The 21,482-nt window shown below is 37.5% G+C and overlaps 3 protein-coding genes across 4 annotated transcripts in view; 1 reads left to right on the top strand and 2 right to left on the bottom strand.

The window, feature by feature from the left end:
* tp53bp2b (tumor protein p53 binding protein, 2b) overlaps positions 1–2,642 on the top strand; it is a 32,736-nt gene extending 30,094 nt beyond the window's left edge. The window contains exon 18 of the mRNA XM_065259678.2: positions 7–2,642. Within this exon, the coding sequence (XP_065115750.1) occupies positions 7–48 (42 nt within the window). The 3' untranslated portion in view covers positions 49–2,642. The remainder of the gene's footprint in view (positions 1–6) is intronic.
* gtpbp2b (GTP binding protein 2b) lies at positions 523–10,970 on the bottom strand. The gene is made up of 12 exons (XM_065259679.2): positions 10,622–10,970; positions 9,071–9,097; positions 8,798–8,982; positions 8,607–8,712; positions 7,325–7,522; positions 6,904–7,078; positions 4,959–5,178; positions 4,726–4,861; positions 4,593–4,651; positions 4,329–4,500; positions 4,060–4,224; positions 523–3,973 (listed from the first exon to the last, which is right to left on the bottom strand). Exons 1-12 carry the CDS (start codon positions 10,778–10,780, stop codon positions 3,785–3,787), a joined length of 1,791 nt encoding a protein of 596 aa, XP_065115751.1. The 5' UTR covers positions 10,781–10,970; the 3' UTR covers positions 523–3,784.
* A 3,790-nt stretch (positions 10,971–14,760) lies between these two features.
* On the bottom strand, positions 14,761–21,140 carry cbx6a (chromobox homolog 6a). 2 transcript variants are annotated; one of them, XM_065259677.2, is made up of 6 exons: positions 20,984–21,139; positions 20,384–20,427; positions 18,243–18,308; positions 17,871–17,937; positions 16,860–17,786; positions 14,765–16,402 (listed from the first exon to the last, which is right to left on the bottom strand). In XM_065259677.2, exons 1-6 carry the CDS (start codon positions 21,050–21,052, stop codon positions 16,400–16,402), a joined length of 1,176 nt encoding a protein of 391 aa, XP_065115749.1. In that variant the 5' UTR covers positions 21,053–21,139; the 3' UTR covers positions 14,765–16,399. The 2 variants fall into 2 exon arrangements, with proteins under 2 accessions (XP_065115748.1, XP_065115749.1); XM_065259676.2 differs by having other exon boundaries at positions 14,761–17,786; positions 20,984–21,140.
* Positions 21,141–21,482: the final 342 nt, after the last annotated feature.

Below are 21,482 nucleotides of genomic sequence, written 5' to 3'. Positions count from 1 at the left end.
TTTTAGCTGTACCCAAGAATCAAACCTCGACAGAGGAGCCTTGCATAAAATCTCAACATCAACATTTAGTCCTTCATTTCAATGAACGTCCCATAGAGCCGAAGAGGAATGCATTATGAAAAATATGAAGTTTCATAGCAGAATGTTATACATGTAAGGTTTAAACCTTTGTAGAAACGGTAGCCTGAAGTTAGTTGCACATATACGCATGTATGTTTGAAGGTAAAGGAGATTTTATTTGATGGTAAATATCCATTGAAGAGTATTATGTCTCATATGAAGGATTTCAGTCATTTAGTGATTTGCAATTGTTTATCTTTTAGACCGATTTAAACACTTATTTGTGCATAATTTTTATTTTTTTTTTGCAGATTTTATATCATATTTTCTTTATTTTATTCATAATGCCATGTTACGTAAACCAGTTCTTACGGTGCTTGCTGCTACGCTACGACGGTGTGTTCTGTGAACAATTAACAATTTATTCAAATACATTTCATTTATCGTAATAAAAACCTTGAGTCAAACTCTTTACTTTATTTTTGACTTCTCTTCAGGTTTTAAACAAATTACAACAAACTACCGATTAAAAACGTTTCCACAGTAAAACATTAAATCTTTATTACTAATACACCAAAGCAACAGATATCCAATCCTGTTTGCAGGCTTTACTTTTGTGAAGCATTTGTTTTTTCAGAAGGTTTATGAAAGAAATAAAGATATATCCCAACATTAATACAGCCAACCAGTTGCACAGACAATATTAATTTGTATTTGTGTAAGCACAACATGCACTGTTGACCAATAACTGTTAGGGCTTCATAAATTAAACCTAAGCACAAATTTTGGTGTAACTTGCATACATTTATATTCATTTTTATGCAACAATGGTTACCTGAATTTATTTAGCTTGTGAATGAGGCCCAAATGCTTACTATACTTGGCTGGTGAATAAAACAGGCTTCGCACATCTGTCACATTGGTACGTTTAGATTCAGTACATTCATTATTTTTTTAATAATTGCACAATATCTCAAAATGGAGCACATGGGTGAATGAAACTGTTCTGCATGCGTAGAATCTCACGACGGATGCTGATCGCACAAAGCTGCCTTATGGTTTCTGTCAAACCCTGTAAGCTAAATAAATGTAATACTTCCTTAAAGGTACAGTGTGTAATTTTTAAAAGGATCTTTTGACAGAAACGCAAAATAATATACAAAACTATATTATCAGGAGTGTATAAAGACCTTTCATAATGAACCGTTATGTGTTTATTACCTTAGAATGAGACGTTTTTATCTACATACACCAAGGGGTCCCCTTACATGAAAGTCGCCATTTTGTGCCGCCATGTTTTTTACAGAAACCCTTAATGGACAAACTTTTTTTTACTAAGTTGTCTCCGATGACATGTTTGTCCGGTGGCGGCTACCGTAGCTTCTCTATGTGATTAAAAAACGAGGGGTAAGCAGTGGACTGAGCCATTGGTTGCAATTCACCAGCACCTCACCACTAGATGCCGCTAAAATTTACACACTGCACCTTTAAAAGTTTTAGCTTTTTGCCGTTGATGAGAATTTTGTTATTAGGCACATTGTACTCGAAATAATGAATACTAAGTGCCTCGCTGGTCCTAAAATCCTAAAGCTCTGTGAACTAATCCGTCCTTAAGACAGGGGGCGATATTCCATCGCTTAAAAAACATGCTTTACGCAAATGATAAAGAAAGAGAGGCGCTAAAGAGACTTGTTTAATGGTCGTCATTTATGAAAAGGAAACGTACGAAAAAAAATTGTAAATTGTGCAAGAAACGATTCGTAGGTGAACTGATGCAATTTAAAGCGAATCTTTGTAATTTCGCAGAAATTAGTTCTGCTCATTTATCGTCAACATAAAATCATGCTGTTATTACACTGCAAAAAATGTTTTTCATGAAAAAAAATCTTAGTATTTTTGTCTTTTTTTCAGTAAAAATCTACAATCTTAAATTAAGATGATGAGCAAAAAAAAAAATAGCAAAAAATATGAAATTTAAGTGATTTTGTGCATAAAACAAGCAAAAAAAAAAAATCTGCCAATGGGGTAAGCAAAAATATCTTGAAAATTTTTCCTAAACACTAAATTCAAGAAAAATTTGCTTACCCCATTGGCAGATTTTTTTGCACAAAATCACTTAAATTTGATATTTTTGTTCTAAAAACGAGACTTATTTTCTTGGGTCGTTTTGCTCATCAAGAAAAGGCATCTTAATTTAAGATTAATTAATTTTTAGATATTTTTACTCCAAAAACACAAAAATACTAAGTCATCAAAAAAATGTTTTTTTTTGCAGTGTAGCTTGTATGTCATTTCCAAATTTTTGTTGTCTATCCAGTGACTTTAGGAAACTATGTATTTTCAATATTTCGTCAACTTAAAGGGGACATATCATCTGTTTCCCCAGTGCTTCTATCAACCTAGAAAATGTGTGAAAGATCAACCCAGTAACTTAGTTTTGGTAAACCATCTCTGCAAGCATGTAAAAAATGGCTCATTTAAATTTGGCTCCCCTTGTGATGTCAGAAGGGGATCTCCTTATAATAATACCGCCCCTTAATCTGCACTATACAACCACAGCACTGCCATTTAGTGCAGAGAGAGAGAGAAATAATTAACTGCACAATTGAGTTTCAATTTTAACAAACCACTATTATGGCGATCATGGATATTATGTTTGCATGTTATTTTCTCATTTGCATTTTAAAGGACAGCACGTTTTTGCTCACACCTACAAAGTGGCAATTTTAATATGCAATAAAAAATTATCTATATGGTATTTTGAGCTAAAACTTCACATACTCTGGAGACCCAAGGATTTATTTGAGATTTAAAAAAATTCTTGAAATGTCCCCTTTAAGGATCAACTTTCTACACAACTACCTCCACCCCCAAAAACCTTAATGTTTGCATCAAATTTAAGATGGCATGTCTACTCCAACAAAGTTCCTACATTCTTGCTTCTTACCTCGCTTATTGATATCTAAAATAAAAATAAAAATGCACAGTTTGAAGGGCACACAAGGGGCCTCATTTAAAAAGCGTGCATACGCACAGATTTGATGGTAAAATGTGCATACGGCAACTTTGCACACGGCAAAGTCCAAATTTAAAAAAACTTTGACGTGGAAAATCCGTAGCGCCACATCAGACACTTTTGCTTGTCCGATTGCTGCAGGTTTTTGGAAATATACGTCTTTTTTGCTACTTACAACGGATTTAAACATTGCCAGGTGCTTTATTTGGTGCGCACAATTTCAAGCTCATTTGTGATTTATAGATTTCACGTCTGAAAGTGAGGCGTACGCGCGTTTTCTATGCATACATTCACGCTTTTCATCAAATTAGTACCTTTTCTAGGCAGCATTTTATAAAGTAAGCCCGAGATTCGCTTGGGTAACGTCGCATATAATACTGCTAAGGATCTGTGGAAATGTACAGCTAAATTAGACAACTATACTATTTCAAATACGATGGTGTTATGATTACATTCTCATATCTATACTGGACGAATCATCGTTCCTGTAAAAATCTGCTTCAGGTACCTCGCTTAAACCATAGCTTGCCTACTCAAGATCATCATCTTTCTTAAGTTGGAAAACACACACACGTGTTAAAATATCACGGGTATATCTGCAATTTACTATGAATAAAATAGCATGTGCGTGGAAAAGAAAGGTGCACAATATAACTAGCATAGGAAATTACTGCGTGAAGGAAAGACTTATGATGTCACTTCCTGTATCTAACTGCGGTTCTGGTTACGGTTCTGGTCGGGCACGTGGTTCTGAGTGGAGGGCAGAAGGTGGGTCACGTGCCCGATGCCTTTGGTCACGCCCTCTCTGAAGAGCAGCTTGGCTCCTACACGCAGATATTCGGGATGCTTTAGGAATCTGAAACACACCACTGCTCTTTCTCCCGTCCGCAGCTCCTCCTAGAAGCAACGATTTGAAACATTCATTCATTTATTTTATGAAGTGTAAATATAAACAAAAGCAGTGTGATTAAAAAAAAACGCACCTTGCCAAGCAGGCACTCCACCGTGGCGGTCTGCCTCACATTTCCCACGTGCACCGTGACCTGGAAACCACGCCGGAACGTCTTGGCATGGAACAGGAGAACGATGGCGGCCTCAAACTGCCAGCAGATGGTAGGGTTCATCTTAGGACTTACCATCACCATGCCCTAAAACACAAACACAATTGCAATGCTGTTTTCCAGTCTTTATTGCATCAATAAAAAAAATTATAGTTGTCTTTGCATATAGTTGTCCAGTTTCACCATCAGACCTTTCGCAGTAATGAGCGATCGAAGTTCCCCAGCGCGAGCGTGGCGGCCTGTCCGGCTCTTAGCACGCGGCACCCAGAGCGATTTCTGTGAATGCTGCACACCTTCAACCTTAAGAACTTCCCATCATCGGTAGGGCCCACGACTAACCGATCACCTTCACGACACACACCGCTATGGATATAAAAATAATTAACAGCAAAAAAGACGTTACTTCTTGAAAAACACCAAATTAAATTTGTACAGTATGTCAGGACGTACAGTACCTGTATAGTGTCCCACCAACTACGGTCCCAACATCAGGAACACTGTAAATCTCATCCACCTGTAGAAAAGCATCACTTGCACATTAAAATGCCATCTAGGATCAAAACGTGTGTGTATTGTATTTGTGTGTACCTGGAATTCGGTGAGCTGTTGCATGAGCTCCTCCTGCTCTTTGCTGTTGCTCAGAGGCGGCAAAATATTGAAGAAGACCTTCAGAAGGTCCAGGTTCTCTCCGGAAACACTGGAGAGGGTGAAGATGGGCGTCACACTGTGGAGACAGAGATGCGTCGTTACACAAACTATAATAATATGCACAACAAAATTGTGGGTTGTGTGATGTTTTCCTATTACAGTTGCACATGTACCTGGAAGATTGTGTAAATTGTTGTGCGGCGGTGACCGCATCGTCAGGGTTGGCCACCACCATGGGGACCTTGTTGCAGCCGGGTTGCTTGAGAACCCTCTCCAGCTGACGGACGGTTTTCTCCACCGTGCTTTTGCCACACAGGTCCACTTTACTCACTACGATGAATATGGGCACCTTTAGGGCCATGGCCAGACCCAGATGCTCCCTCGTTGTGCCAGCTGAGAGAAAGTTTGACAGTGTGAGACTACAATCATTTTAAGGTCATCAAAAAGATAGGAAGATGGATGGATGGACAGGTAGGTAAGATGGAAGGATGGATAGATAGATATAGAGACAGACATATAGACAAGTAGATACATAGAGACAAATAGATGGACAGACAGACAGGTAGGCAGGCAGATGGATGGACGGATAGAGACACAGACATATAGACAAACAGACACATATAGATAGACAGACAAAGTAAATGAAAGATAGATAAACGGACAGAGTAGATGGATGGATGGATGGATAGAGACACAGACATATAGAAATATACACATATAGATAGACATATATACATATAGATAGACAAAAAGACAGAGTAGATGACAGATAGATGGATGGATGGATAGACAGACAGATAGATAGACAGACAGACAAACAGATACATAACAAATAGATAGACAGACAGACAGCGTAGATAGATAGACAGATAGATAGATAGACAGATAGATAGATAGACAGATAGATTGACAGATAGATAGATAGATAGATAGATAGATAGATAGATAGATAGATAGATAGATAGATAGATAGATAGATAGATAGATAGATAGATAGATAGATAGATAGATAGATAGATAGATTGACAGATACAAACAGACAGACAGATATAGACAGACATACAGATAAAGACAGACAGATAGACAGACAGATAGATAGATAGATTGACAGATACAAACAGACAGACAGATATAGAAAGACATACAGATAAAGACAGACAGATAGATAGATAGATTGACAGATACAAACAGACAGACAGATATAGACAGACATACAGATAAAGACAGACAGATAGATAGATAGATTGACAGATACAGACAGACATAGACAAACAGATACAGACAGACAGACAGATACAGACAGACAGACAGGCGGATAGACGGATGGATGGATAGAGACACAGAGATATAGAAATATAGATATATATACATATAGATAGACAGAAAGACAGAGTAGATGACAGATAGATGGATGGATAGACAGACAGACAGATACATAACAAATAGATAGACAGACAGACAGCATAGATAGACAGACAGACAGCATAGATAGATAGATAGATAGATAGATAGATAGATAGATAGATAGATAGATAGATAGATAGATAGATAGATAGATAGATAGATATAGACAGACATACAGATAAAGACAGACAGATAGATTGACAGATACAGACAGACAGACAGACATAGACAAACAGATAGACAGACATACATAGACAAACAGATACAGACAGACAGATAGACAAAGAGACAGATATAGACAGACAGATATGGACAAACGGATGGATGGACGGACAGGCAGATACTGTACGGATGGAGAGAAAATAAGGTAGGCAGACAGACAAATAGACAGACAGGTAGGCAGACAGACAAAGAGAGAGACAGATACAGTAGATGACTGATAGATGGAAGGACAAACAGATGGACATACAGAGAGACAGAGGCAGACAGATACAGTAGATGACAGATAGATGGATGGATGGACGGACAGACAGACAGGTAGGCAGACAGACAGATAGACAGACAAATAAAGATTTAGACAGATACAATAGATGACTGATAGATGGACGGATGGACATACAAAGAGAGAGAGAGAGAGAAAGACAGGTAGGCAGGCAGATCGATAGATTTTTTTTAATGGTGTTAATGAATTGAATGAATGTTAATTGAACTAACCAATGCCTGTGTTGGCTCCCACCACCAGCATGGCAAAGTCTGGGCAGTAGCTTGTCAGGCCAAATATGGTGGTTTTCAGATACTTATAATGACCGGCCAGATCAATAAATGTGATCATCTTAGATGAACTCTCACAGATTTCCTCAGCCGTACGGGAATCGCTGTAGTTTACAACCTGAATCGATGAGAAATACACAATCACTTTTCAGAAAAGTGCTAAAATATGTGATCCAGTCTGTCAAAACCCCAGCTTTAGTCATTTACTGCTTTCCATAAAATCATCCTACATAATATAAAGAGCTTTCTGTGAAAATATAACCTTGATATCTTTAATATTGATTGAGTAAGATCATGTTGAAGATTGAAATCAATGATTGATATCAAACTTTGATGCTGCTAAAAGATTAAATGATTCACTCACCTCGCCTTTGCTATTGAATCCAAGGATCTCGAAACTGATGCTGGATGTACGACCGGTTTGAATCTCGTGCAGGTGTCTGAAGAGGTTGAGTCTCGCCCTGCCTCGACCGTTATCCAGCTCTCCCTGAGTCAACACACCCAGCAGAGTCGACTTCCCTGAGTCCACGTTACCCAGAACAGCTACACGAAGGTCCAGGAACTACAAACGCAATCAATTTATAATACAATCATAAGAGGGTCGATGACAAATGTGGATGTATACGATTTTGAAAAAGGGAAAAAAATGTCCTAGTTTGAGCACACGTGTTCTTAAAGGGACAGTCCACTTTTTTGAAAATATGCTAATTTTCCAGCTCCCCTTGAGTTAAACATTCGATTTTTACCGTTTTGGAATCCATTCAGCGGAGGCTGGTGCTACCACTTTTAGCATAGCTTAGCATAATCCATTGAATCTGATTAGACCATTAGCATCACGCTAAAAAAATAACCAAAGAGTTTCGATATTTTTCCTATTTTAAACTTGACTCTTCTGTAGTTACATCGTGTACTATGACCGACAGAAAATTAAAAGTTGTGATTTTCTAGTCCAATATAGCTAGGAACTATACTCTCATTCTGGCGTAATAATCAAGGACTTTGCTGCTGTAACATGGCTGCAGAAGGCGCAATGATTTTACGCAGCACCCGAAAATAGTCCCCTTAGTAACTTTCAATAACAAAGGACTTTTTTCGAGCACTGTCGATTATCTTGTGACCTCATATTTATTCGTGTAACTACTCATGTAACAGTCTTTAAATAGGGAAAACATGGAAGTGTTTGGTGGCTTCTAAATTCATCCCTGTTTGGATCCTAAGGAATGAATGGGGCTAGGCTAAATGCTAACACATTAACAACGCATTGTACAAAGATTAAGTGCATGCATTAAATAAAGATAGGTATGTATTAATTTGTCTAAACTGAGGTAAGAACATAGTAAAATATTGAAAAACGGTGGTGTTTTCCTTTAAGAATACCAAGGCAACAATCTAATATTCGCAAATAAAATATAAGGGATTTTTCTGCAACACGAAATCATATGGCCTTAATATTTATGTGACCTAAATATCACTTGACCACACTTTGGAGACTTTTTTTCTCACGTTATTTAAATTTTTTTATTCAGAAAACATGATTTACAGAACAGGTGGAGTTAAATAATCTAACATCACAAAGTCTCCAATAACTAAAATTACAGCAGCAAGTTGATGAAATGGATCTTACTGTGATGACATCACTAGCTAACCTGTTGATCATCGGGAACCTTTCGCACGAGAACTTCTGCGATTTTCCGTCGGGCATGGTCGCAGTCGACTTCCCTTTCTCTCAGGAGCGTGATATCAGCTCCAACCCTGCTCAAAGTCACAGACGAAACATAAAAGCCATATCTGACACAAAATGTATTAGATGTCACACGGTTTTGTTTTAGCGACATACTTCTCGGCCATCCTGCGAAGGGTCTTTAGTGATGCTTTCATATCTTCTTCTGTCAGTCCAACCAGCAGACCATTATCCTCCACCCCGATCTGATACACAGCCTCACCCCGGCCCTCCTGGAGTCGCCATTTTAACTGTGTTGCCAGGTGCTCGAACCGATACTGGGTCGGGTTAACCAGCTTCAACTGGGACAGAGTGATGTCAGATAACACATTAAAATCAGCATATCTTCAGCTGACATTACTTGATATTGTAATGGTGTCATTTGTGTACCTTGTATTCAATGTTTCCCTCTTCAGCCTAAAAGATAAAAAGATATGTAAAAAATAGACTTTAAAATGCTTTGAAAGAGATTTTTTTGACAACCTGTAACAACAGTGAGTGTTTGCACATAATTCTTACACCGGCCATAAGTATTCAATTGAACTAAAACTGTACAAGTAGCAAGTAACCCATACATTTTAGGATAAAAACACACTGGTCCTCACTGTAAATAAAAGCATAAAGGCAACATGCAGAGATGACGCAAAGCACAACAGACATCTCTCCTTATCCCATTATTAGTTATATACAATAAATAAATTAATGTACAATTTATTACCCTTAAAATCTGGAAAATGTGAACAAAACTGGAATATAATCATATACTGTACTAAAATAATTTTTAAGTTTATTTATCATACCCACAGATCAGTCAGTGACAATATAACAAAGTAAGGGATAAATAAATGATTTTTTTCATTTTTATTTTGATTGAAGCAAATAAAGTACAAGACTACACATATAATAAACATTTATGTAATTTCAATTTTACCAGTGAGAGTATTTCACAGAAATATTTACTTCAATAAATATTAACATAATATATTTAATATAATACTTATAATATAATATAATATAATCATTATTAATATAATTAATATATTTTTATTTCTTTCATTTAGCACATTTTCATGGTTCAGTACTGTTGTTTTATTACTTTTGTAATACATTTCAGCAATGTTTTACTTTGACATATATTTGTTTTTATTCAGTATCCATTTTCAAAACTATCGGTCGATTAATCGGTTATCTGTAACTTGGTTATCTGTATCTGTAAAATCTAATAAAAAATATCTGTGACGATACATGGTAAATACCATTGCACTGCGTGATTACAATATTCACTTACCATGTTATTTATATCGTACAAGATACTTCAATAATACCGTACCAAAACATGGCATTACTAACATGTCACGTTGTTTTATGAAAACTATGACCCACATAAAATACTGTGCTGTAGTATACACTTGAGTATATACTATAGTGCATGTATTATACTAATTATACTACAGCATGGCATAAATATTATAGTATAATATTTGCAATAGTGTAGTTAAAAAATATGATAGCATTTACTACAGTTTACTATAGTAAATCATAACAAATATATTTTTCATGTTACTTCTACAATGGTAGTAATGACAACACATTTTAAAAGCTTTATATGGTATTTTATTATTGACTATATATGTATAGCGGGATAAAATACTATATTTATATAGTATTTAATTATTTTAGAGTAGCAACGCAGTTTTGGCTAGCTAGTTACCATGGTAATTTTGTTTACAGTACGTCATATGGTCGGATCATCTTGTAATAACGCACTGTTATATTACAGCGTTATATTAACATATAATATGTATAAATTGGACACTGTCAGACATACAGTTGTGTTATTTACCGTCTGTCTGCTGAGTTCATGTGCAAATATTTAATGATGTCCGTCAGCTAACGGTTAGCATCATTCTTCACATACAGTACGTTATCTACTGTATTTACCTCAGGTGGTAAAAACGGAGGAGGTTCGTTTGCCTTCTTGCCCCTCCGTCGTTTTCCTCTTTTGCCCCGTCTCGTTCGTGATTTCTTCTTTGGTGCATTTTCTGCTGCATGATGCGGGGTGCTTGTTTGCGGTGCAGTGCCTGTAACCTGCACATCCATAGCTCGATTTAACTAAAGCTACGACTGTTTAGGAAATGACGTGTATGGTAAATCAAATATGTTTGTTGTTTTTCAAATGCACGTCTTGGTTATAAACAAGGGCCGTGCATTTCTTCTTATCGTTCTTGCACAGGGTCCGGTAGCCATGACCACAGTGAGCCCGCCTTCATCATACGATTACTTCATCTGTCAAACATATGTAGCCTACTCTCTGGTTTATACCATATTTTTATATGCAAGCGATTTATATTTAAATTGATTATTATGTGACTAGAAAAAAATTTACTCTATATTTAATTCTGCTGCTTGATGTTTTCACATTTAGATGACGTTTCTCAACCGGAAGGCTGCATCCTCCGGAGGTCGCATGCATCATATGGCATGCATATGGTCGCATGCAGGCTGCATACGTCATCAAGTCTGGTTTATTTCCGTTAACTTAGAATTACATTAGCAAGTCATGAGCATATTACAACAATTTACGATTAACTAAGAATAATAGTAAATTTTTAAAAAATTTTAAATAATTGTTTTGAAATAACATGACGTACTTTATGACGTATGCAGCCTTTCTCCAAAAGATGCAGCCTTCCGTTTGAGAAGCGGCCAGAGATCCAAATAATCAAGATCTGTTATTTTAGTTCCTAAGAAAATTTGAGCACACATTATCGTCAAATATTTAGGATCACTTTAAGAAATGTTTTTATTTTCTAATAATATATTATAAATAAAAATGTACAGTATTTTAGAAATTGTCGACGCTTTTAAATCATTGTTGAAGGAGGTCCTATTTTCAACGTTTTTAAAAGCGTCTCGGAGACCTCAAGAAGCTGAACATAATGGCCAAATATATATTTGTATTATTATTTTACAGTTTTGAAAATATTACTATTATTATTCTAAAATGTGTGAAAAATCTGTCCACAACCTGCAGGGGGCGCAATCATGTTGTTTCTAAATGCCTTTCCAAAAAGACCAAATTTGCTCAGATGTTTATGATCAAATAAATGATAAATAAAATTAAAATGGATAAACTTGTGTTCGTATTTAACCCAACAATGGGTTTAATTTAGGAAAGGACCTAACATATCCCAAATAGTCAGAAATATTTTTCTTCACAAAAGTCATTTTAACCATAAACATAAGTAATGGGGTTGAAAAAAGTCATTGTCTTTAAAGTGATTTTATTAAAAGCCTCTTTCAAGAAACACATAAAGCAACAACAACTGTATTTAAAATGATCTGTACAATTAGGGTTTACAAATCATGCATCCATTACAATACAATGTCATAACAACAAGATCATATTATAATCCGCTTCAAACCGTATACTTCACTAAATAAATGACTCATAAATCACACTTAGGTCAGGTTTTGGGATTATACATTCCGTAAACCTAAATTAGACTAGTAAAACTGAACAATGGCTATAAAACAAAGGCAGCACGTACTGTATCATTCACTTCTACCGTACAAGAATAATAATAATATTTGAGGATACAACTTCCAGCATATCTTCATCGTTACATCTTTTAAACATAATCTCTTCTTTTCTGTGCCATGATGGGGCTTTAAAATACAAGCCCTATTGCATGAAATGTAGGCCACATGTTATCATAGTGCTTAGCTACCTATTTACGAGAGACCATCTTGCACTGGTTCACCATATAGTAACATCTATTTTCTACCATTAAGGATATACAGGTAAACACAGACTCGACTGTTTGTATCTGGAACACTTTGTAGGCGAAAGTAACAACGTCATGGGTTCAAACAGAATGGAAAGGCAATGCACGCTTCCACATTATTGTACAGATGCACCACAGACAGAACAGCACCAGGGATGCATTATTTCAGACCTGGGATAAACTAATTTGGAAATGTGTTTATGTAAAGGGGTTCACAATAAATGTCCCATGAAATACAAATTTAAAAGGACACTCCCCTAGAGTTAAACATTTGATTTTTACCGTTTTGGATCGATCTTTGGGTCTGGCGCTACCATTTTTAGCATAGCTTAGCGTAATCTATTGAATCTGATTAGACCATTAGCATCACGCTAAAAATGACCTAAGACTTTCGATATTTTTCCTATTTAAAACTTGACTCTTCTATAGTTACGTCAGGTACTAAGACCGATGGAAAATCTTTGCGCCTGCTGCAGCCACGTTACGGCAGCAAAGTCCTTGATTATTACCCCAGAATGAGATTATAGTTCCGAACCATATCGGTCTAGAAAATCGCAACTTTTAATTTTCCGTCGGTCTAAGTACAAGATGTAACTACAGAAGAGTCAAGTTTAAAATAGGAAAAATATTGAAACTTTTTGGTCATTTTTGAGCGCGACGCTAATGGTCTAATCAGATTCAATGGATTATGCTAAGCTATGCTAAAAGTGGTACCGCCAGACCCAGAGATCAGCTGAATGGATTCCAAAACGGTACAAATCAAATGTTTAACTCTAGGGGAGCTGGAAAATGAGCATATTTTCAAAAAAAGTGGAGTGTCCCTTAAGTTTTAATTTTAGCAGAAACTCAAAATGTCACTTCTCCTATATAAAGTATGGATATATAAAGTAAATGTGCTCCATTAGAGGATACAGTGGTTTGATGACTACATGTTGAATCTAATTTCTTGTTCTATAATTAAATCCTATAATGAGGTTTGTCTGTCCTCCGGTAGAGTCGGACATTTTATAATTCTTCAAAAAAACACGATAGCTGCCATAAACTATATGTCAACCTGTGTCAGCAGGCTATCAATATTGCTTGCTGGACATACCAAAAATAGCCTTTCCTATTTTCCCAATCCCTACTTCAAGTTTAAAGGCCAGTTCACCCAGAAATAAAAAATTAGATCATCATTTATTTACCCACAGGGTGTTTTTGTTTTTTCAAAAAAGCTCTTATTAGAGGAAGTTTTTGAGGATGTTTCCAAAAATAATAATAAAAGATCTAATTTGAAATCTTTCTAGCACATTCAATTCAATATATCGCATTAAGGGCCAGATTTACTATCAGTTTGCGCCAGCGCAAACCATCATTTTGGCTTTAAAGGAGACTTTCACAAGACTATTTTAAGATGTCAAAGAAATATCTGGTCCCCAGAGTACGTATTTTAAGTTTTAGCTCAAAATAATTAATTATTACATGTAAAAATGTGTGAGCATGAGCAAAAATGTGCTGTTTTGGGTGTGTCCTTTTAAATGCAAATGAGCTGATCTCTGCACTAAATGGCAGTGGCGTGATTGGATAGTGCAGATTAAAGGGCATCACCAAGGGAGCCAAATTTTAATAATCTATTTTTTTAACCTGCTTGCAGAGAATGGTTTACCAAAACTAAGTTACGGAGTCGATCTTTTACACATTTTCTAGGTTGATAAAAGCACTGGGGACCCAATTATATCCCTTATATATGGAACAAGTCAGATTTTCATGGTATGTCCCCTTTAAATAATGATTTACTAAAGACACACAGTAGATAATTAATGCTGAAAATGTGTGTTCTAGTTATTTTTGCATGTGCATTTCTAGGAGTTTCCATTTCAGACGCAAATTTTTTGGGAGGAGATTATTTAAATGGCACTTACGGTCCAATTCACGATTTTACATTTCATTCACTGTGTAAGTGTGTATTAGTACATGTTAACGATATGCAAAATGTACATTTCCCAAAGTAAACGATGACGCGAGTTATCGTTTCCAACGTAAATCTCTTTTCTTGGACTACAACAAACATACTGATTGTAGGAAAAAGCTGAAAATCCGACTTTTTCTATGTATAAGGGCTATAATTGGGTCCCCAGTGCTTCTATCAACCTAGAAAATGTGATAAAGATCAACTCAGTAACTTAGTTTTGGTGAACCATTCTCTGCAAGCATGTGAAAAAATAGGCAATTGAAATTTTGCTCCCCTTGTGATGTCAGAAGGGGATAATACTGCCCCTTAATCTGCACTATCCAACCACAGCACTGCCATTTAGCGCAGAGATCAGCTCATTTGCATGTTAAAGGACACACCCAAAAATGGCACATTTTTGCTCACACCTACAAAGTGACAATTTTAACATGCTATAATAAATTATCTGTGGGGTATTTTGAGCTAGAACCCTGTCTGGGGTCACCAAAGATTTATTTGACTAATCTTCAATGTATTACCAAGCCATAAAGTGAAATACAGTGTGGTAAGTTAACCAACACTGACACATGTTTTTCTATGGCCCTTGTACAGCAAATCCCATGGTCACAATAGACTTTTCGTCCGTAGACGACACAAATGTCGCAGATCGGAAATGCAAATGTTGCATTTCGACGCGTTACAAAGTGTAAGCTTGGTTGAACTCTGACCTGTGAATTCCTATCATGTAACGACATGTGACCTATAGTTGATCAACAGTCACAGCATGACCTTTCAGGTGGAGGACACTGCTGAAAATAACAGTATAGCACAATCCTATTTTGTACAATAACATATGCAACAATAAAAATGCATGCCAACAGAATATCATGGCAATTCATACGTAGAGTATTTTATGAGGTGCCTTATTATTTGTTTGTGCAACCAAGCTCGTACATTTTGCGACGTTGGGTTTAGGGGGTTGTATTAAATCAGCGCTGTAGACATTAGTAATCCTGAGGTATCTCCAAAAAAGCGTGTTTGTTTGCACATCAGTGCTTACATGGCACTCGTACATGCATCACGTGGCATCGAATTATCCTAATGGGAGACCAAACTTGACATAAAAACCAAATTAGATTTTTGTAATATTGATATGTCGACAGTATATACTACTGTGGTAAACAAAGAAACTAAAACTAGACTTATCCCAGGTCTGTTTTCTCAATGGTAGCACCCATTCGGACCTGTGCAGATTACGGGACAATGGATCACCAGCATCACATACACATGGTCCCAAACCGTAAAATGTGACAGTGCACAAGAGGGTTTTTATCAACCAAGGCATTTTGTTACATTTGGTAGATTCAGAAGAGACTCGTGTAAGTCTCTGTAGATGTTTAACTCCTCAGTCAAGTTCTGCGAAAGATTACCGCTGGTTACCGGACCCACAGAGACAGTATTTCACAAGTACGTGACTATTGTAGTAACTAGTACAAACTATTGTAGTCAGAAGGCAAACAGGAGAAGATATTTCTCCAAGAAAAACTAGTAATAAGTTGAAGACGTATAATGCCACACTTTGGATGCAGTCAATTGGTGGACATCTGAATTGTAGCAGAAGAAAATAAACGTAACCATCAGGACTTTTGTGCGTGCAAAAATAGTCACATTTACGCCTTCATCTACGGTTCTTCTGAACAAACCGGGTGAGTGATTTGGATGCCATGATCGTGTGATTAAAACGCAATCTTCACCAACAACTGGCTGAACTTCAGATGAAGTGAGCGTGAAGCATCTGGCGTGGATAAAAATCTAGACGTTAAAAACGGCTTGGTGCCGTCAGTCCGCCGGCGATACTAAGATGGAGAGAATAATTGTTTGAAAGCTGGTAGATCAGATGAACTTTACTTCTGGAGATATGGATAGGGTGGTCTCTACAGGACTGCAGGTGACAAAAGAAGGTGCATTTGGGCAAAAAGGCTAGGCTGTGGAAAGACAGGATCACTGGGGAAAAAAAAGAGGGGGAAGAAGAGCATGAAGCACTACAAACCATCATAACAAAGCAGATGTGCAACTGAACAGTAGAGTTTGGGAGACACACCCTTGCCTTAAATATGACTATATATTTTTTAACAAAAAATATTTTTTTATTTCTTTAAAATGGCAAATTTTACAAGGATTCAATTTCATTATGGCAAGCCTTCATAGGGTTAAGTGGGCTGATTTGGGGGCAAATTCAGGAGCCGGCTGAGGTGGGGGAAAGTGGGCTTTCGGCTCGGGTGGGGGAAGAGGGTTCAGAACCCGCTCCGGAATGGCAGAATTCCTTGATGGTAACAGTGAGAAGATTTGTGGTGACGTCAGTCACGACTACATTGGGTGCCATTTCTGGGCGCCAATCGGGGTCCCCCTCTTTTGGCGCCCTACTTTCCTCAGGATTTGAAGCGGTAGTGTGGTCACTAACCTGACAGACCGAAGCTCGAGCAGCCTGGGGTCGCTTGCGAAGTTTCCGTTTTCCAGCCCGAGAACCCTGATCTTCGTCTTCGGATGAAGACGATGAACAGGAAGGACTGGACTTGTTGGTGTTCGGCTGAGAACTCAATTTAGTTGGAGAAGAAGTTTCAGGGTGAGAAGAAGCGGGCTGGTTTTGAGGAAGTGATGAAGAGCTGCCGTTAGACCCACTGGAGTTGGATGGAGAAGCTGAAGGCTGGTACTGCGCACCTGGAGAAGACTGGCATCCACCTGTCCGATTACCTCTGGTGTGAGACCCCTCATTGGCTGTGGAAGATAATGACCCACCGGGATGAAGCCCAAAAGGCTGTCCATACATTGGGAAGCCCAACATTTTCATTGGATGCTGAAATGGTCTGTAGGGCATGTCTCCATGCCTTTTTCCTATGATGCGATTTCGGGATGGGATTGGCATTTTCCCCCGTCCCGCCGATGACTGCGGCGCCCTTCTATTGACCACTCCACCAGTTTCAGATTTATCAACGACCTTCAGGTTCAAGATTATGCGACCTCGCTTGACCTCCCGCGGTTTGACCCTGCGGTTGAGGATGCGGACTGTTTCGGAGAACGGGGAGATGGGAGGACGGGACGAGAACGCGGATCCTGAGGGGACATTCATTGGGTCGGGTCGAGGCAAAGGACGACGTGACATCCTGTGGCACCGATGGATGTCCTTTTTCAGTTTGTGAGCAGCGGCTAGGGAGTGAACTCTGGGGGTTGGAGCTAAAGAAGAGGATGATGATGATGAAGGCTGAGGAGCTGCTGAACTATCAGAGGATGAAGCAGGTGGTCTTGCAGCAGAGGGAGGTCTCGCTGTAGTGCAAGGTGGAGTACGTCGGGTATTTGAGCTCCGAGGTGTCTCACCCGATTGTGCTCGTGCCTGAAAGCAGAGATTATGTTATGCTTTAGCATCAAAACTAAAAATTACAAAAAATTATTGAAAGAACATAAAAAAAAATCAAACCTTCAGTACAAAGTTTTTTGGTTTAGGTCCACGTTTCTTTGGGCCGTAAAGTTCTTGCTCTCGTTCCCTATGAATTGTGGGACAGCACCATTTAGGCCAAGGAAAATATTACATCAGTGTGGTGTCAAGCCAAAACATTCGAAAACAAAACCTTCTGAAGCTAAATGAAAGTCATCTTTGTTTAAAAATCCATCAGAGAGACTAGTTTCCACCCTAACTTACAGCAAACTGCAAGACGATAAATGTAAACAATGTTTTCCTGGCTCTTATTTTGAAGATATTAAGAAAAATAATGGTTTCAGCCCACATATATCTGATGGAAAAAAATGTTTAGTTTCGCATGCTGCAAAGAGATAAAGATAACCATCTCACTTCTGCTCGAAGCCTGTGATCAGTCGATCATCCAGAATGTTCTCCTCTGGTTCCCATGTGCTGTGTCTGTATAGCAAAACCATCACATATCACATTAGTCTTTAGGATTTTAGGTTCAAATAATACATGGATAAGTAACAGTGCATACCCAGGACATAATTTCTTTGAAGTTCGTAAAGTCTCTATCCTGTTTCCATTATTATTATTATAGTCATAATTAATAACTATATAATTCAAGCACTGATCGCAGATTGATATGCTTTGCTTAAGCTATTTTAAATAAGAAATGAAGAGCAAAACCCTCTAACGTCATCTGACACTTTTTCTTGAAATTTATCAAGCTCTTATATTTAGGTTAAGTAATTTCACGTTAATGCCAATAAAGAGGTTAATAGTCACAAACTGAAATGCTTAGTTTTCAAAAATTGCAAGAGTTTTTTAACCAGGTAATTGTTTTTTTTTACCGAATATATTAGGATATTGATCTTGAGAAGTGGAGATTCTTGCCAAAAAAGCTTTGCATGCACCTAGAGGGTTTTGCGGCCGATATTGCTAGGAACTATACTATACCCTCATTCCGGCGTAATAATCAAGACTTTGCTGCCGTAACATGGCTGCAGGAGGCAATGATATTAGGCAGTGCCCGAAAATAGTGCCCTGCTATTAAAAGTTACCAAGGGAACTACTTTCAGGCGCAGCATAATATCATTGCGCCTGCTGCAGCCATGTTACGACAGCAAACTCCTTGATTATTACGCCGGAATATTAGTATAGTTCCTAGCCATATCTGCCTAGAAAATCTGAACTTTTAATTTTCTGTCAGTCTTAGTACACGATGTAACTACAGAAGAGTCAAGTTTTAAATCGGAAAAATATCGAAACTCTTTGGCTACTTTTTAGCGTGATGCTAATGGTCTAACCAGATTCAATGGATTATGCTAAGCTATGCTAAAAGTGGTACTGCAAGACCCGGAGATCGGCTGAATGAATTCCAAAATGGTAAAAATAAAATGTTTTACTCTAGGGAAGCTGGAAAATTAGCATATTTTCAAAAAAAATTTGAGTGTCCCTTTAAAGGGGCCATGACATGAAAATCTGACTTTTTCCATGTTTAAGTGCTATGATTGGGTCCCTAGTGCTGCTATCATCCTAGAAAATTTGAAAAAGATCAACCCAGTAACTTAGTTTTGGTAAACCATTCTCTACAAGCACATGAAAAAATATGTCGTTGAAATTTGGCTCTCCTTATGATGTCATAAGGAGCTCTTATTATAATAATCCAACCCCTTAATCCAACCACAGCACTGCAATTTATTGCAGAGAGAAAATAATTCACAGAACAATTGAGTTTCAATTTCAACAAACAACCATCGTTGTGATCAATGTTTGCACTTCATCTGCTCATGTGCATTTTAAAGGACACACCCAAAACGGCACATTTTTGCACACACCAACAAAGTGTCAATTTTAACATGCTATAATAAATTATTTATATGGTATTTTGAGCTAAAACTTCACATATGTGCTCTGGGGACACCAAAGATTAATTTGACATCTTAAAAAAGTCCTGTGACATGGGCCCTTTAATAAAGTTACATACCTTCTATGTAAATAACAAAGAACAATTTAACACATCGTTTTAATGCATTCTTTGGCACCTTTAAGTTGACCAAAAAAAATCAGATAAATATATCTGACTGATAACATATATCCAGTAATTTTAAAGGGATAGTTCACTCCAAAATAAAGATGGTATTATAAATCACTTAACCCATGTTGCATGACAACTACGTCAGGAGGTCACGATGTGAAATCGTAGTCTGCTCGTGAACGCACCAACAAGGAAAACAAATTGTTGAATAAATTCGTTATTTTTGTTTTCTTTGCGCACAAACGTGTTCTTATCGCTTCATAAATATTTTAATTAAACAACTGATGGCACATGGACTTTTTTGGCGATGGCTTTCATTCTTTACTGGGCTAGAATAGTGACTATTGAATAGCAGTTTATGGGATTTTAAAATATTTTAAAAATATCTAAAAATGTATTCGGAAGACGATTGAAGGACTTTTATAATATTTTATAATACAATTTTGGAGTGAACTATCCTTTAAAACATTCATACATATTACACACTTACTTCAATGCCCAACCTTTCCACTTAACCAGGTATTCGATTTGACCCTGCGAAGAGAAAGGCAAAGAAATAATTTCTTAATCCAACACTGCATTAAAAAAAATACATGAGCTATGCATGAGCTGTTTCAAACAAGAAAGTAACTAAATGCACACTTGTTTGTATTTGTGCAATTCAGCGTTGTTGCATGACACTGTCCATCAGTTAAAGCCCCCAATGTTATGCATTGTAAAGATCTTTTGAATCTTGGGTCAGTCAGCCTGCATCGATTTTCTCATGGACTCAAGCCAGACACTTTGTCCCTTTTGAGCCTCCCCCTGCTGCTCTTTTAGCGGGCTGTTGTCAATCCCCAGCACAACACAACACAATTTCACAAGAAAAATCGCCGGCTCCACCTCTAAATGTCCTATATTTCACGTGTTATTTTCAATTTGGCCGCGCAAAAAATGCACCGGGTCGCTGAATCGAGAAACATCTGCAAGTAGGCCTCCCCCTCTTGTCATTACACGCGCCTTGCAGCTCCGCAGCGCGAGACGGACGGAACACGACCTCCGCTGCAAAAAATTACAAAACCGCCCCTAAAGCTCTTTGTTTTATACTCACTTTTCTAACGCGGCTTTTTAGGATGGCTTCCGCGGCGAAAACCTGATCTCCCGCCGCCGTCAACTCCATCTTTCTGCTGCGCGCGCTCCAGACGGCTCCGTCTCGCAGCTCTTCACTTTACAAATCTGTGACAGCAACAAACCCCTTCAGCGTCACGTGCTCTCTGGGTCAACTAGCCCCGGTAGACCTGTTAAATAATATTAAACCGTGACAAAACACAAACTATTTTATTAGTAGTGGTTGTATTAGTACTTATAACTTAATAGTGATATTTGTTTATTCTACATTTGCAATGTGTGTACATATGTAAAAAAAAAAAAATAAATAAAAAAATTACGATTTCAGATGTTGAACGATGTCCCGGGGTCTAGTGCATTAACTTAATTAACATAAAACCTTAGGTATTCTTACAAGTATTATTTTATTCTTTAATCTTTGTGCCTCATGTATAAAGTTGAATGTTTCATGGATCCAAGCCATGTTTGATGAAAATAATTTG

The sequence above is a fragment of the Paramisgurnus dabryanus genome, chromosome 24 (assembly GCF_030506205.2).
Source record: "Paramisgurnus dabryanus chromosome 24, PD_genome_1.1, whole genome shotgun sequence".
Lineage (NCBI taxonomy): Eukaryota > Metazoa > Chordata > Actinopteri > Cypriniformes > Cobitidae > Paramisgurnus > Paramisgurnus dabryanus.
The sequence above is the reverse complement of the archived record's forward strand: the minus strand, read 5'-3'. Positions and strand labels throughout refer to the sequence as shown.

What these genes read in the sequence shown, in the direction of transcription:
- gtpbp2b (XM_065259679.2), bottom strand. Translation starts at nt 10,780, where the DNA reads ATGGATGTGCAGGTTACAGGCACTGCACCGCAAACAAGCACCCCGCAT. An exon ending in GATTCAATAGCAAAGGCGAG is followed by an intron (nt 7,079 to 7,324) that starts GTGAGTGAATCA and finishes TCATCGATTCAG; the next exon opens with GTTGTAAACTACAGCGATTC. An exon ending in ATCGCTCATTACTGCGAAAG is followed by an intron (nt 4,225 to 4,328) that starts GTCTGATGGTGA and finishes TTTGTGTTTTAG; the next exon opens with GGCATGGTGATGGTAAGTCC.
- cbx6a (XM_065259676.2), bottom strand. Translation starts at nt 21,052, where the DNA reads ATGGAGTTGACGGCGGCGGGAGATCAGGTTTTCGCCGCGGAAGCCATC. An exon ending in TGGAAAGGTTGGGCATTGAA is followed by an intron (nt 18,309 to 20,383) that starts GTAAGTGTGTAA and finishes TTTGCTATACAG; the next exon opens with ACACAGCACATGGGAACCAG. An exon ending in CAAAAAACTTTGTACTGAAG is followed by an intron (nt 17,787 to 17,870) that starts GTTTGATTTTTT and finishes CTCTGCTTTCAG; the next exon opens with GCACGAGCACAATCGGGTGA.